Source organism: Condylura cristata, unplaced genomic scaffold, assembly GCF_000260355.1.
Source record: "Condylura cristata isolate star-nosed mole 26May11 unplaced genomic scaffold, ConCri1.0 scaffold00015, whole genome shotgun sequence".
NCBI lineage: Eukaryota > Metazoa > Chordata > Mammalia > Eulipotyphla > Talpidae > Condylura > Condylura cristata.
The window spans coordinates 17,277,090-17,292,833 of record NW_004567116.1 but is presented as its reverse complement, the minus strand read 5'-3'; the positions used below and the strand labels follow the sequence as shown (position 1 = coordinate 17,292,833).

Genomic DNA, 15,744 nt, shown 5'->3' with positions numbered 1-15,744 from the left:
GCTGTGAGGGTAAAGTGGGGTAAGGCTGGCCAACCCTCATGGGTCCAGGGGCTCAGGGTGAGGCTGGCGGAAGTGGTGGACACTGCATCTCCAGATCTCCCATGCAACTGGCATCCTCTGAGCAGCCCCTCTGCTTTGTGCTCACAGTGTTGCAGGGCGTGGACAACTCGCTGGTGGGCTTGCACAACCAGAGCTTTGCCCGGGTCATGGAGCAGCGTCTGGCCCAGCTCTTCATGATGTCCCAGCAACAAGGCCGGCGGTTTAAGCGGGCCACCACCCTGGGAAGCTACACTGTGCAGGTAGGTGTGTACGAAACCCCTGGGATCTTCTAATCAGTGTGGGGTCAGTGCTTCCTGAGACTTGGTCACACTGAGCAGAGAGCCACAGCCATGCTGCAAACTGCCTGGCCTGTGTAGGCAGCACTGTTCAGAGGCTTTGGGGGGTGATGGTCATGACCATCAAAATCACGAAGGAGGGTGCACATCACACCCTGACTGTCTCACTGCTATTGATTGACTGCAAGGAAAAGAGGTGTCAGAACAGATTCAGCACATGTGCAAATAGTTATTAGACAAAGGTATTTAATAAACAAGCACAGATAGCTCATCACTCTGGCTGGGAGGATGGAGCCTCAGCTCTTGGTGCTTTCTGGCCTTTCTCTGCTGCCATGAATGGACATGTAGCTGTCCACATTCCTAATGCCAGATTTTGCTACTCTTATTTAGTCCTCCAAGTTTATCCTGGACACACAGCCACAGAGGAATTTAGGCGAGGGCTGGGTGAGAGACTCCCATTCTTGCTTGAGCTGGTTTAAGGGTCTAAAGAGGTTGAGTCTACCTTGGAGACGGCCATGGTCTCTGCTGGTTCTCTCAGGAAGAGACTCAGGAGAGTGGAGGGCTGAGAGTTTTTTGGGGAAGTATAAGGTGCTGTCAGGAGTGTCAGGAATGGAGCTAACAAGGAGTGTAGTTACCAAAGTAGCTAAAGCTTAAATCTATGGGCAAGTTCTGAATATGATCTAAAACATACATTTCAGAGTTCTTCTAGACAAGAGACAAAAGAGGTGTTTATACCTCCGCTGCTAAATGGGTTAAACCCAGGCACTTCTTATCAGCCATGGGGTGGGCAGAGTGGGTTCTAACACCTCAAGAGCAGACTTCATAGATTTGGGGGTTGGCTGTTGGAATTGGGATTGGCATTGATATAAATGCCTAGGGGGTCTGGGCAGAGCACCTGTGGTATCTGCTACAGGCAATCCTGAAAAGCAAACTACCCATCTTCCAGGACACACTTGCCTGAGGGGGACTCCAGGTCCCCATGCAGCTGGTGACTTTGTTCCCTTGTCAAAGTGGGTGTTGCTTTGATTCCAAAAGTCTTGGTGGTCTGTGTTAGCCTTGTCCGAAGGTAAAGGGATGGTTCATTTCATGTGCCCAATTTGTGATTTCTTCTCTATGGGGTTCTGTGTGGGCCCTATAATTTATACTTCTCCAAATAACAGAAAAAGGGTCCCTGAGACTGAGGGCACTGAAATGCGATTCGCCTCAGCTGAAGGGCAAGAAAGAGCTGCCCTAGGAGCCTGGTGTTATTGGAACTCAAGAAACTTACACATTCTTTGTGTCCTCAAAGGAAGGCCTCTTCCTGGTTTCAGCTGAGTATTCAGTGTGCTTGGCCCCAGAAAGTCTGAGCAAAGCAAGTCGGGTTACTTTCTGTTAAATGCTAATACACAGAAGCTGTCGATCACCTTCTAATATCACCCTTAGAGAAATCTTATAAGATTTTGCTATTAAGTTGAAGTTGAGTGAAATTATTAGATATTTGAATGTTCACATCACCTTCTACCTGGTTGTATTAACACTTTTCCTCTTTCCTCTCCCATGAGGGACATGAATAACATGCTTGAGTTGCCCAACTAAAATTCACTTTTTAGCTTCTATCATCCTTTTACCTAGAGAGCTTTCTTTTGGGTTCAATTTTAAAAGATGAGCCACCTCATCTTTCTAATTAGAGATTTAGATGTCCAGAATTTAAATTTCTTTAGTGGATATATATGAAAAGTTGGGCCCAATGAAGAAATAAATACATAGGACCAATAAACATTTTTCAATGTTTAACTTAATTTGTAATCCAAGGAAGGTAAGTTTTAATGGCTACCAGAGACCATTTTCACCAGCCAGAGATGGTGATATGGTGGTGTTTAGTGCAGCAGGTGAGTGAAATAGACACTGGCAAAGAGAGTGAATGGGTAGGCCCCTTCTGGAAGCCAAGAGCAACTCAGACAAGAATCTTTCATATGGTACCAGCTTAATCCTAGAAGTTCATCTTGAGGAGATAATGATAAACACAAAAATGAAAGGGGAAAAATAGTGTTTCTCAGAGTGTCCATTAAATGGTCCTTTATGTTGCCCCGGGGACAGGGTCTCTCAGGCCACGACAGTGGGGAAGCTGGTTCATAGCATTGTGTACCATTTTACATTCCCACAAACCAGATGTGAAATTCCACATTCTCATTACACTTCACAATGTCAATCCATTTTGGAAATGATAGTAGTCTCATGGTTTTAATTTGAACTTCCCCATTGAACATTTTGTATACTTATTGGCTATTCAGAGATCTTCTTTGTGAAGTGTCTCATCAGATTATTTTTAAATCTACTTTTTTTATTTGACTGTCCTCATATCTGTTTTGAATGGTTATATATAGTAGTGTACATACAAAGGAGTGTAAAATTATGTAGCACTTCAAGTACATTAATAAAAAGATTTAAAACATTACCGTGATCTTACCCCAGAAGTCTTTTCTTATTACAGTACTCCCTTCTTTCTGTCAGAGTTGAGTGCACTTCTGAAATCATGCCTGTATTTTCTGTATAGATTTTATCACCCAAACATGTATCAGAAAACAGGACATCACTTGATTTTGGTTGTTTTAAAATTTTACAGCCTGTGATTTGTTTCTTTTCCTTAATGTTAAGTTTTTATAGTCACCAAAATTCATACAACTAATCATAGTTTATTCATTTATAGTATTTTATAATATTGCATTGTGTGAAATAGCTCATTTACATTTTCAGGGTTCTTTTTGCTATTTGAACAATGCTACTATAAACATTTTTGTAATAGCTTTTAATAACCTATGAACATATTATATATATTGTGGAAAACGTTATACTATAGTGTTTTTCAATTGTTAATTATAATAGTGAAAAGTTTATAACAACCTAAATATGAAAAGTGATGGGTTCATTAAGTTTATGAGTCATGCATCTAGTAGAACATGACACATTAAAATTTATGTTTTATACAGTGGGGGGAGGGAAATACACTGCACTATGGTGATGGCACATGGGTGATTTGGTGATGGGAAACCCACGGGGATTACAACTGAGATGGAAAAATGCACAAAATGATGTAACAATAAACTATTATATTATTTATTTTTAAAAATTTTATGTTTTATGTATTTATAACAATTGTCAATTGTTAGGCTAATAAAAATGAGTAGCAGTATAAATATTTAACAATAAAAAGCTTGCTAGATAAATTTACTAGGCTTCCCTGGAATTCCATGTAGAAAGAAATCAACATTTATGTTTTTGTTATATTTAAAGCCACTTAAGGATGTAACTGAAAATCACAAGATATGATACCATATAGGAGTGTGATCAATGATTTTGTAAGTTTTAATAAATAAAAGATTTGTACGAACAAAACAAAGATGACAGGAGTAATTTGTGGCAGAAGGGGAAAAGCAACAAAAAGGTTGTTTTGGAAAATGAACTTTGACTTTCCACGTCCTGCTTTTATCAGAGATAATTTGAATTGCAGACGTTTAAGTTCATTTTTTTTTTTCTCTCTCTCTGGCAATTGCAGGATTTGAAATTAGAAATCTTGTTTGAGGATAACCTAACATGCCCTGAATTAATGTGAAGGCCTATTTTCAAATGAGGCCAGAGTTCCCTGGAGGCTGGGAGACATCACCATTTCAGCATTTTCTTCTCCAGCCTCAGACTGTTCTTTCCAGATGTTTAATCCTTGTCTGCTTCCTGTCCCCTTTGCAGCGATAGCGGGGCTTCTTGAGATGCTGGTGATAGGGACGTACACAAAAATCGATGTCAAAGATACATGGGTGGTTCTACTTAGCCACAAGAGGCTTCAGCAGTCAGGAGAGCCTGCTGATGGCCAGAGGTCAGCTCATGGGTGCACGAGTCCCTGTAAACCTGACTTCTCTCTTTCTGAAAGATGGTGAAGATGCAGCGCGTGCCAGGACCCAAGGACCCAGCGGAGCTGACATACTACACTCTGTACAATGGGAAGCCTTTGCTGGGGACTGCAGCTGCCAAGATCCTCAGCACCATTGATTCCCAAAGGATGGCCTTGACGCTGCATCATGTTGTCCTTCTGCAAGCTGACCGTAAGGAAACAGTCTTTGCGTTCATTATTTTTAATGCCATTCAGTGTTTCCTGCAAATCAGAGTGATTCCCTAAACTCAGGTGTATGCACCCAGAACTAAACATTTCTGTTCTAAAAAGTTCTGCAATCAGCTATTCCCTGTGTTATATGAGCAATATATTTGGGGCAGGGATATGTTTTGAATATTAAAATTATAATAATGATATTTGTATGCTTTGCCCTTAAGCCTTACCTATTCTTTTTCATCATTATTGTCTCGTGAACAGCTAGAAAAATCATCATAGCTAAGGTTATGTTTGTCTGCTGTGGAATGGAAGATAATTATTTGGGTCAGTAAGCTTTTGTGGAGTCCCTCATGAACTGTGCTCAGTGGTGATGGGCTTGTGGAAATGCCCAGAACCCAGTCCCTGTCTTTGAGGAGCAGAGAGGGACTCAATGTAGAAGTAGACTCTGGGAAAGAGCTTCAAGGAGGCAGGACACAAGGTTGACAGAGGAGAACCTTCTGGAAGAGAAATCTGGAGAGAATGCATAGAGACCAGATATTAAAAATAACATCTGTTATTTTGAGTAACGTCTCAGGGAAGCTGCTACTCTTCTTGTTTTTCATGTTTTTTTTGTTTGTTTGCTTGTTTGTTTGTTCTCTCCTCTTATTGGAGCAGCTTTACTGAGCACCAGATTACAGATGAGGAAACAGAGGCTGAGAAAAGTTATATAACTGGCTTAGCAGACATGGTGCTTAGGCTGCCCAGGGGTGACTCTGGATCTATCAGACTTCAAAGGTGTGTTCTTAATTAAAACTTCAGCAGAGTGAGTGGAGGTTGTATGTTCCAGAAAGAGGGAGCCACATGGGCCAAATGATGGAAGTTTAAAATTCCAAGGGGTGGGCCCTTCCTGGTGGTCCAGCAGGTTAAAACACAGCACTGAGATGCTAAAGCCACTTCTGCATGAGTTGATCCCTACCCCGGAGGTGACCACATGGCGCAGCAGACCTCTCCTGACCTGTCCGCTGCTCCCCTCAGCAGTGTACTTCGTCAGTCGGCCTGTTCTGCTCCCCACTCTGTCTCTGGTGAATCCTCTCACCTCCCTGCACCTCTGGCCTATACCCCAGCTCTTTTATGCATTAAAAAATAAATTCTTGGGGCCTCCCTGGTGGCACAGCAGGTTAAAGCACAGCACTAAGAATCAAAAGCCACTTCCACATGAGTTCGATTTCCGCCTGCCCCGGAGGTGACCACATGGTGTGGCAGACTTCTCCTGACCCACCTGCTGCTCTCCTCAGCAGTGTACTTCGTTGATCCGCCTGTTCTGCTTCCCACTCTTTCTCTGGTGAATCCTCTTACCACCCCTGCAACTCTGGCCTGTACCCCAGTTCTGTATGAATAAGTAAACAAATCTTTAAAAAAAAAATTCCAGGGGGTGCTTGAAAAGCAAGTTTATGTTGCCTGGAGCACAGAATCAAAGGAGCAGATGAAGAGATTAGCGAGGTTTAGAGATTTGATTGGGAGACAGGTTATGGAGGGCAGGGCAGGGGAAGACTTGTAGATAGTATGATTGGCTGTGGGAGCTATTGAAGATTTCTGAGCAGGGAAGTAGAATCACTGGAACTACTGTTGTTTCTAGAGTTGACCACTATTTCTGTCAGTGGTGTCTGGGAGGAGAGAAGGAAGATGGTGGTTCATCCAGGTGTTGGGGACCCAAACAGGGCTTAAGTGAATAGGATGGGAGGGAAGGGCTCTGGCACTGGGTCAGACCCAAGGAGCGATGGCAGATCATCCTTCTGCAACAGAGGGAAGGAGAACACAGGAGCTGTGGGTGCCAGAGGTACATTGGGCAATGGAAACCTAAAGATGCTTTCTCTGCTCTCCTGGGGCCTATGAAGTGCAGTTGGCAGAAGAGCTTGGAATTGCATCTTTGACAAATCTATGCAAGGGTGCAGTGATACACACTGGGAATGGAGAAACAAACCATAAAAGTAACAGACCCTTAGGGCTCCCCTCCTGCTTGGGCTTTACTGCTACATCTAGGCCACTTCTCTTCTTTCAGAATCTCAGCTCCTTTGAAGCTGCACCCCTCCTTGTGGCCATCACCTCTAGACCTCCAGCCAAGCCCATCATTTGCTGGAGATTTTTCCTGGTTCCTTGTTTCTTCCTTTCCATCATGCCTCCCATTCCAACCATCTTCTATGTTAAGAAGGGGAGAGAGGCCCTCCTTGGTGGCGCAGTGGGTTAAAGCACAGCACTGAGAATCTAAAACCACTTCCGCATGAGTTCGATTCCCACCTGCCCTGGAGGTGACCACATGGCGTGGCAGACCTCTCCTGACCCTCCCGCTGCTCCCCTCAGCAGTGTACTTCGTCAGTCTGCCTGTTTCTGTTCCCCATTCTGTCTCTGGTGAAGCCTCTCACCACCCCTGAGCCTCTGGCCTGTACCCCAGTTCAGTATGCACAAATAAATAAATCTTTAAAAAAAAAAAAAGAAGAAGAAGGGAGAGCTGGCTTTGTTTAGAGGAAGAGGTGAATGAGTGTAAGAAGAGGTTGTGATAAGGGTCTTTGCTGATGGCCATTGATGGGGAGCAGTGGGAGGAGAGAGCTTGGGCAGGAAATCAGGTTAGAAGACACACAGAGTCTTTAGTGGATGAGCGTCTAGGGCCCTCTAGGGATGGTGCAGAGGCTTGGCTGTGTCCACAGGCCAGGACTTGAGCCTTGTTCTGCCCTTTGCCTTTGCTTCATGGTCCTCTCACTGTCCTCCTGCAAGCACATGCTTATTTGTCTCCTTTTCGTCATGTCAGCATTAGCTGCTTTCAGTTTGCCATAGCTTCCTAAATGACTTCATTTCAGTACTTGGCCATGAATGTAATGTGCACACTGTAATTAACAACATGAATTGGGACATCTATTCCACTAAAAACACATTTGATGGTTTTCTACTGTTTACAGAATGCAGTCCTAACATGTGTCTTCTAAACCCCTTACAACACGTGCTCAACACATTCAGCCGCCTTCACTACCTGGCTGTGGCCTCGGTTCTAGAGTCACCTTGCAAGTTTTGTCTTTTTCCCTGACTCTTTGCTTGGTTTCTCTATATTGTGGCATATAAGTGAAACCCTCTGATATTTATCACTTTTCTTCATTTTATTTTACTTATTATTTCTTAGGCATGTACCTGCAGTTTATTTATTTGCTTGTGTGTTTGTTTTTCACTTTAAATAATCTTTGATGTATTTACTTACTTATTTCCCTAGCAATGCTTGCATTCTTTTCTCAGGTGTAGTCCCCATGGAATTCCCACCACCAGGTCACCCATGCACTGTCACCCCAGTCCCTTGTGTTCTTCCTGCCTCATTGTGATCCCTTTCCCTCCCCCTCCCTTGATTTACAGTTGTCTGTATATTTTTGTTTTGTGGTGGTGTGTTTTTGTTGTTGTTATTTTTTCCTCTTGATCCCCTATATCCTCCTATAAGTGAAACCATCCAGTAATTTTTTTCTCCTTCTGACTTACTTCACTGAGCATAATCCCTTCAAGTTCCCTCCATGTTGCTGCAAATGGCATTAATTTATCTTTTGACTGCTGTGTAGTATTCCATTGTGTATATCTACCACATCTACTTGATCTAGTCATCTATTTTTGGGCATTTGGGTTGATTCCAAGTCTTACTTATTATCAGTAGTGTTGCAATAAACATAGGGGTGCATGTATTCTTTTGTAGATCTTATGATCTTGACAGCCATCTATTTTGGACTTTTTGGTTGTTTCCAGGTCTTGGTTATTATCAATAGATATTTTTTGAGCACCCATTATGTGCCTGGCACCTTTGGAGGCTCTGGGCATATAGCAGTAAATGGAACAGACAAGTCCCCTTGTCCTTGAGGGCTTACATACCGGGGTGGGTAGTTCCATATCAAAATAAACACTAGTGTAGATGCTGGTAAGTGCTAAGTGGGAATGGACTAGGAACATCCAGGAGAAAATGGTGATCATTTTAAATGGGTGAAGGGTCAAGAAGAGCATCCTTGGGCCCTCCCTGGTGGTGCTGCAAGTTAAAGTGCAGCACTAAGAAGCTCTCTGCAACCACTGCAGCATGAATTCAATCCCCGGCCAAGGAAGTGATGCACATGATGCAGCAGACCTCTCCTGCTTCTCCCATTGTTCCCCTCAGCCGTGTACTTCAGTCATTCTGCCTATTCTGTTTCTCACTGTTTCTGGTGAATCCTCTCACCTCTGACCTATACTCCAGTTGCTGTATGCATAAACAAATAAATCTTAAAAAAAAAAAAAAAGAGCATCATCAAAGTAGTAATCTTGGCCTGACCTGTGGCTATATCTGGGGACAAAGTTCTGGGCAAGGGGGGCAGGGTTTGTGGCTTAGCAAGAAGGTCACTGACAGGGGAGGAGTAGTGATGAGGTCAGAGCTGGGACCATTGGGGGGACCCACATGGGCTAAACCCTTGACAGTGGCTGGGCTCTCAGCTGTATACTCCCTTATCCTCACTCATACTGCTACGAGGGCTGATTTTTTGCCAGCCCCCCCAATAAATGAACTGGAAGCATTTTTTAATGGATTCCTTCTCCTTTCAACATTTTTTCTACATGAGAGTAATTTATCCTGACTTTGGATTATATGGACCTTTTGGATAAACTCTAATGTGCATGCGCACACCCTTCTCTCTGACACTGACTTAAAGTGTATTTCAGAGAAATGACTTTTCATAAAAGGTCTAACGTCCCTGGGGTCAGTTTGTGTATCTGCAAGCCGGGAATAAGAACAGCAAGCAGAAAGCCTCCCACACCATTGATGTGCAGCATGTCCCTTTTCCTGCCCTTCGTCTGCAGAATTCTTGTAAATTGAGTTACTATTCCTTCCTTTCCCTCCCCGTCTATAATTTTGTAGTTTTAGGTCATTATGCCAATGAATGTGTTGGGTTTAAATGACTTCAGTTGACCTAACTTTACTATCACTTTGACTGTTAAATGAATTTATTCATGTGCATAAAATAAATCTATTCTTTCTCCATTATTTAAATAGAAGTGAAGGGATTTATATGCTGTGCCAAGGAGAAACACATTTACTAAGACAATAAAGCTGAATGAAAGCAGAACACATGTAACTGTTTCATTCTTGCTAGTGAGTGAAAAATATATATCTAAATATATTTGTCAATGAACATACATACATATATATATATATATACATTTTTCTCCATTGTAACAGAATAGCGTAGCCAAAAAAGAGGTATATTGGCGGGGTTCTTTTTTTTTTTCTGTGAAAGCTCTAAGCTTTAAAAAAAATGTTAATGTCATAAAACTCATGTATAAATAACTGAATTACTAAAGCAATAGCAATTAAGTGTTTGATGTCAACAGGAGTGCATTATCTAGTGATCTTTTTTCCCAAGTGAATAATGTGATTGATTAAAAGCTGTGGAAAAGAAGTTAGGTTTGAATAGTAATCTAGAGGTAATGTTGCCTAGTGGAGGCAGCTCTCAGCTAGCAGGCACCAGGTGAAGTAAGGGAGAAAATGGGTTGACTCTTCAAGCAGGTCCTCACCATCTGACACTTCCCAGTCTTTATCCTCCAGGGTTTCGGCCTCAGCTTTGCTGCTCCAGTATCCTCTAGAATTCAGCAGGCTCAGGAGGACCAACTCGTGCTGACCAGACTTTTAAGGGATAAGTCACATTAGCAGTATGTCCATTTAAAATATGAAATGCGAATGACCAAGGTGTTGAGATTTCTCCTTTAAACTAGCCATTACCCTATTCTGGAGGAAGACCTGTATGGGGAGTCGAGCCATTAGGTGGCTCATTTAGACATACAATGAACATTTTTTTTTTTTTTAAGATTTATTTATTTGTGCATACAGAACTGGGGTACAGGCAAGAGGCTCAGGGGCGGTGAGAGGTTTCACCAGAGACAGAGTGGGGAGCAGAACAGGCAGATCGACGAAGTACACTGCTGAGGGAAGCAGCGGGCGGGCCAGGAGAGGTCTGGCTCGCCATGTGGTCTCCTCCGGGGCAGGCGGCAGGCGGGAATTGAATTCATGCGGAAGTGGCTTCAGATTCTCAGTGCTGTGCTTTAACCCGCTGCGCCACCAGGGAGGGCCGACATACAATGAACTTTTAATGGAGCACCTTGTATGTGCAAAATGTATCCTGGGAACAATAGATGCAGCAATGAACAAGAGACAACTCCCCACCTGCTTGGAGTGTACATCCTTATGGAGGGGCAGGGAGTGGTGCATGATGTCAGGTAGTGACAGGTGCTTTAATGCCTTCCCCTTTCAGGTGTAGCCTGGAGACTTCAAGCTTGGGCACCATCTGGCAGCTTGTTAGAGAAGCAGATTTCAAGTCCTTCTCCAAGCCACAGTATGAGAATACACATTTGAACAAGATTCCCAGTCAACTGGGGTGCACCTTAGAGTTGAGAAACACTATTTCAAAGAAAATTAAGTAGGGTGAGGGGATGGGTAGTGCCAGCGACAGGGTTGTTATTTTACAAAGAGTATAAGGATGATGACATGTGTTCAGAGCCCTGAAGGAAGTGAGGGAGGGAGTCATGTGGATAGCTAAGTGAAGATTGTTCTAGGTGGGGAATCATTCAGTGCAAAGGCCCTGAGACAGCCCGCTCAGCATATTTGAGGAACAGTGGGAGACCAGTAGGCTGGAGCAGAGAACGCTAAGTGAAGGGCAGGTGGCTCTAAGGCCGGAGAAGTACCTGGAACAGAGAGGTAGATCACTTAGAGTCTTAGAGAACTTCAGGATGCTGACTGTTAGTCTAATTGGAGTTTGGGGTAGGAACTTCTGGAGGGTTTGGAATGGAGCAGTGTTGAAACTGAAATTTTAAAAGAATCATTCCACCTGCTGTGTTGCAAATAGGCGATAAAGAACAAGGGCCAAGGTAGGAGGCCTTGGCAGAACTCAGGTAAATGCTGCTAGCTTGGACCACAGTGGGGACAACAGTGGTAGAAAGAAGTAAGCAGATCCTGGACATGTTTTGAAGATGGATATAGCAGGATTTGTTGATGAACAGAAATTTGGATGAGATCAGTGTTGATGACAAAGTTATTTGCTCCAGCAATTGGAAGAAAGGTGTTGCCATTTATCAAAGAGAGAATATCACAAAACACCTGTCACCCTTTAAGAGACACCTGCTATTCTAATAACACAGTCTTCCTACTGACAATTGTTTTGGTGACTCTTTTCTTTACTGAGGCTCCAATCTTTTTTTATTAGACCATAGCATTTCCAGGCTTCCCCAGCCAGCCATGGGAGGCGTGAGGGGCTTCATCCACTGAGTTCAGTTTTACTCATTGCTCAGAGAGCAACTTCATAACATTTAGGGTCCTCTCTCTGTGACCTTTGCCCCTGGTGCCATTCTCAGGTTCCTTCTCTCTTCATTCAACTCATGCATATCTCCTGGGGGGAAAGTTGATGCTGGCCCATCTTAATAATGGTGGAGGCTTACATTTATTGAGCACCCACTCGGAGCCACACCAGAGCACCCCACAGACTTGTCTCTCTGATGCCACACAGCAATGACCCCATTTTACAGGTGAGGAAACTGAGATGGGAGACCACGAGCACTGGCCCAAGACAAGGCCTTTCTGACCCTCTTAAATATCCTGTGGCTGGGGATGGTGGAAGATTCCTGTCCCCCACCCCCACACGCCCTCCTCCTTGCCTCATGCTTTCTGCTGGCTCTTCCCACAGCCGTAGTGAAAAACCCACCCAACAACCTGTGGATCATCGCCGCAGTTCTGGCGCCTATTGCTGTGGTCACGGTCATCATCATCATCATCACTGCTGTGCTCTGCCGGAAGAACAAGAACGACTTCAAGCCGGACACCGTGATGAACCTTCCTCAGAGAGCAAAGGTGGGGAAAAATGGTGGTGGGAGAGCAGGGTCCGGGCCTGCAGGGGCTCAGCCTGCCCTTTCCCTCTTGGTTTTCAAAGTACAAATACCTTCAGAAACCTCTTCACACACTTCGTTTTGAAGGAAACCATTTACTTGAATTTTTTAAAGTTTGCCACCATGATTATTATTTTTTTTACACCATAAACACACACACACACACACACACATATATATATATTACATCATTCTTTATTTTGTGCATTTTTCCAGCTCAGTTGTAATGCCCATGGGCTGCCTGCCCATCACCAGTTCACCTGTGTGCTATCACCACAGTCCAGTGTATTCTTCCCACCCCAGTTTTGACCCCATTCCCCTACCCACCCCCATAAAATGTCTCTGGTTTATAGTTGTTCATTGTTTTCATTTATACTGTATAACATTTGTTAGTCTCTCTCTTTTTTTTCTTCCCTGATCCCTTATGCTCCTGATATGAGTGAAACCATCCAGTATTTTTCTTTCTCTTTCTGGGTTATTTCACTAAGCATGATCCCTCCCAGCGCCATCCATGTTGCTGTAAAAGGCACAAGTTTATCCTTTTTGATTGCTGCGTATTATTCCATTGTGTGTATGTACCACATCTTAATCCAGTCATCTAATTTTGGACACTTGGGTTGATTCCACATTTTCCCTATTGTAAGTAGAGCAGCAATAAACAGCCACCATGATTATTTTTAAATGTATAGTTTGGTGTTGCTAAGTATATTTGCATTCTTGTACACCCTTTAATTTACATCAGGGCACAATAGCTAAGGTTTATCTGGTGCTTGTTTTGCCATATTTGCTTCTACATCCTTTACACATAGCAACTCCCTTCATCCTCACAGCAACTCTTTGAGGAAGGGCCATATTTTTATAGATGAAGAAACTGAGGCACAGAAAAATGGTAGCTAAATAGATCTGAAAGGGACTTGGACGCCATCAAAAATGCCTTTTCAGAAAAGTGGTTCTTTCAAGATCATATAGGAAGTAGCAGAACTGGTAGTAGAACCAGGTCCCCTTGCTCCTCACAGTTTCTGTGGGGCACTCGAGACACTCCGAATTTTCCTTCTTCCTTTGGCTTATCTTCAAAGGTTTCCCTGAATGAAAAGATGCAAAGTCCTGACTGGTCAGCACTGTCCTGAGCACAGTACAGTCACCGGGAATCCCAGGCACATTCCACAGCCCCACATCTACACCAGCTGCTTCTGATACCAGTGAGGGGTACTGACTGGAGAAATTCTGAAGGCTGACTTTTTAGTCAGATAGCTCCTGACGTGACATTCCCTGAAAAAATATGGCGACCTGTAATACCCAGTGTTTAAGTAATGCGTTAGAATTTGCTAGGTGCTCCTAGGCCTGTCACCTTGGCAGCTCATCACAGCAGCCCTATGAGGCAGGTCATATCCAGGACAGGTTTTATCATTTTTATTTTACTGATGAGAAACCTCAAAGAAAGCCACTGCAGGACTTGTCTAAAGTCAAGTAGCTAGCAGCAGAGTGGTGCCTGAGCCTGTGGGCTCTTTATATATGACACGCCTTCCTGAACCCTGAGATCTGGCAGGGAGTCTCCTCTTCCAGCTCTGAACTTGCAAGCCTTGTCTCCCTGGGTGTGAACAAAACAGTGAGTTGCCCTTGTACTTGGCGGCCTTTGGATTGTGTGTCATGGAGAGCTTGATTTTCAGGCACAGCACACCTGGTTCTTTGTGGCCAATCACACCTCGCTTCAACAAAAGCAACCAAACAAACTTTATTGTTTATTAAGCCCGTTCACCTGTTGGGACACTGCAACTTGATCAGACACTTGCCTACTGAAGAACCATGCCCTAAAGAATGTTGTTCTATTTCTATTGACGCCAAAGCATCTGCTTCCAGACACAGCACAAGGTGTCGGTGATTACCCAAGCAGTGAAAAATGAAACTACTCCAGGAAAGGGTATTTCCTTTCCACTGTAGCTTAGTTACAACCAGAGCCTTTCAAACATAATAGTAATTACTAGAATCTAATGGCATCCGAGCCCAGGAATGCAAGCCCTGCCATAGTGAGGTTGTAGGTGGCATCAGTGTTACAGATTCAGCCACAGTTTTATTAATTTGCCAGGTTGAGTTGGGCATAACACGGTTTCTGCACACCTTCTGGAAACAGAGACAGATTCATGTGTGTGGGTTGTCTTAGCACCTTTCCTGTTCCGACCCGATGCATTGTTGAAAATCAAGCAAATTTATATTCTGCGAGGTGATTGAATTTACTTGTGTGTGGTGCTGCTGCTTGTTTTCTCCCTCAATGAGGCCTGGGCTACACTTGGATTTCCAAACCCTTCTATCACGGGAACCCAGCAGGGTGGAACAGCCTCTTTCTTACTGCAGTCCCTCTGCCGTTGCGAACCAGGGACACTGCAGCGTTTGAGACAAGAGAGCTGCCTGCATCACCTCTCTCCACTTGTGTGTGTGTGTGTGTGTGTGTGTGTGAGCAGAATTCATTTAATGCTGAGGGACAGGCGGGGTGTGGGTGTGGAGGGGGGAGTTAGCCTTCGCCACCAATCCATAGACCCGAAGGATGGGTCTCCTCATCTCCAGTGACATCACTGCATGTTTAGAATGCAGACTGCAGTGCCAGAGGACATTCCTGATTCCTGGAGATCCTTGCTGAGACTCAGTAATACACCTAACATGCTAACAGGAGGTGAGTGTGGCTTTCCTGGGAGCTGCGACCAGGGCGTGCGTGCATGCCCGCATTCTTTAGAGACAAGGTACCACTGATATAACCCATTGCAACTGGGCTTCTGTGGGGAGAATGGTGAGAAAATGGTAACACCAAGAAGACCAGGCTACATGCCTTTTTCACTTCCTTTCTTCCTAGTTCACTTCCCTTTACTATTAGTCATTGGAATCACGGCCTTTTTTTTCAGTTTTCCCCTTTGTATAGTTGCTTATTTGTTTTAAATGGAAGGAGTTCAAGGGTTTCCCTTCACATAGTTGAAGGGAACATATCTTCCTGAACAGTCAACCATCGAGACAGTAGCTGGGCCACATGTAGGTAGGTTCAGGTTGGAGCTTAGAGGGCCTGCAGCACAGCCCTCTGCTTGGGACAGGGACAGGTCAGTGCCCCCTAAAGATTCCTGACTGTTTCTCTTACTCTGTATGATCTGTATGATCAGTTTCCCCATTTGTGAAGGGGTGATAATAGTGTTCATTCTTTGGTGGTTTTTAAGTGAGTTGTGCAAACTACTCAGATCTAAAGTGATCTGAGTAATGGGTCTACCTTGGAAAATTATTTTGATTGAATAGTTTTAGAAAACTTAATGAAATAACTATAAATACCTCATGATATTGTTTAATGGTGTCTGTAGTAGGTATTTAAGTGGACAATTAATTAATCTCAGGTGATTTTCAAGTTGAAAATTGACAGCTTACCACCCTATGTATCAGAAGTGGAAGGAACTTCTTGAGTTT

General features: G+C 43.8%; 1 protein-coding gene across 1 annotated transcript in view; it reads left to right on the top strand.

The window, feature by feature from the left end:
* KIAA1549L (KIAA1549-like ortholog) overlaps positions 1-15,744 on the top strand; it is a 196,712-nt gene that overhangs the window by 120,988 nt on the left and 59,980 nt on the right. Inside the window, exons 11-13 of the mRNA XM_012725187.1 lie at positions 148-299; positions 4,237-4,408; positions 12,111-12,274. Coding sequence (XP_012580641.1) covers positions 148-299; positions 4,237-4,408; positions 12,111-12,274 — 488 coding nt within the window. The remainder of the gene's footprint in view (positions 1-147; positions 300-4,236; positions 4,409-12,110; positions 12,275-15,744) is intronic.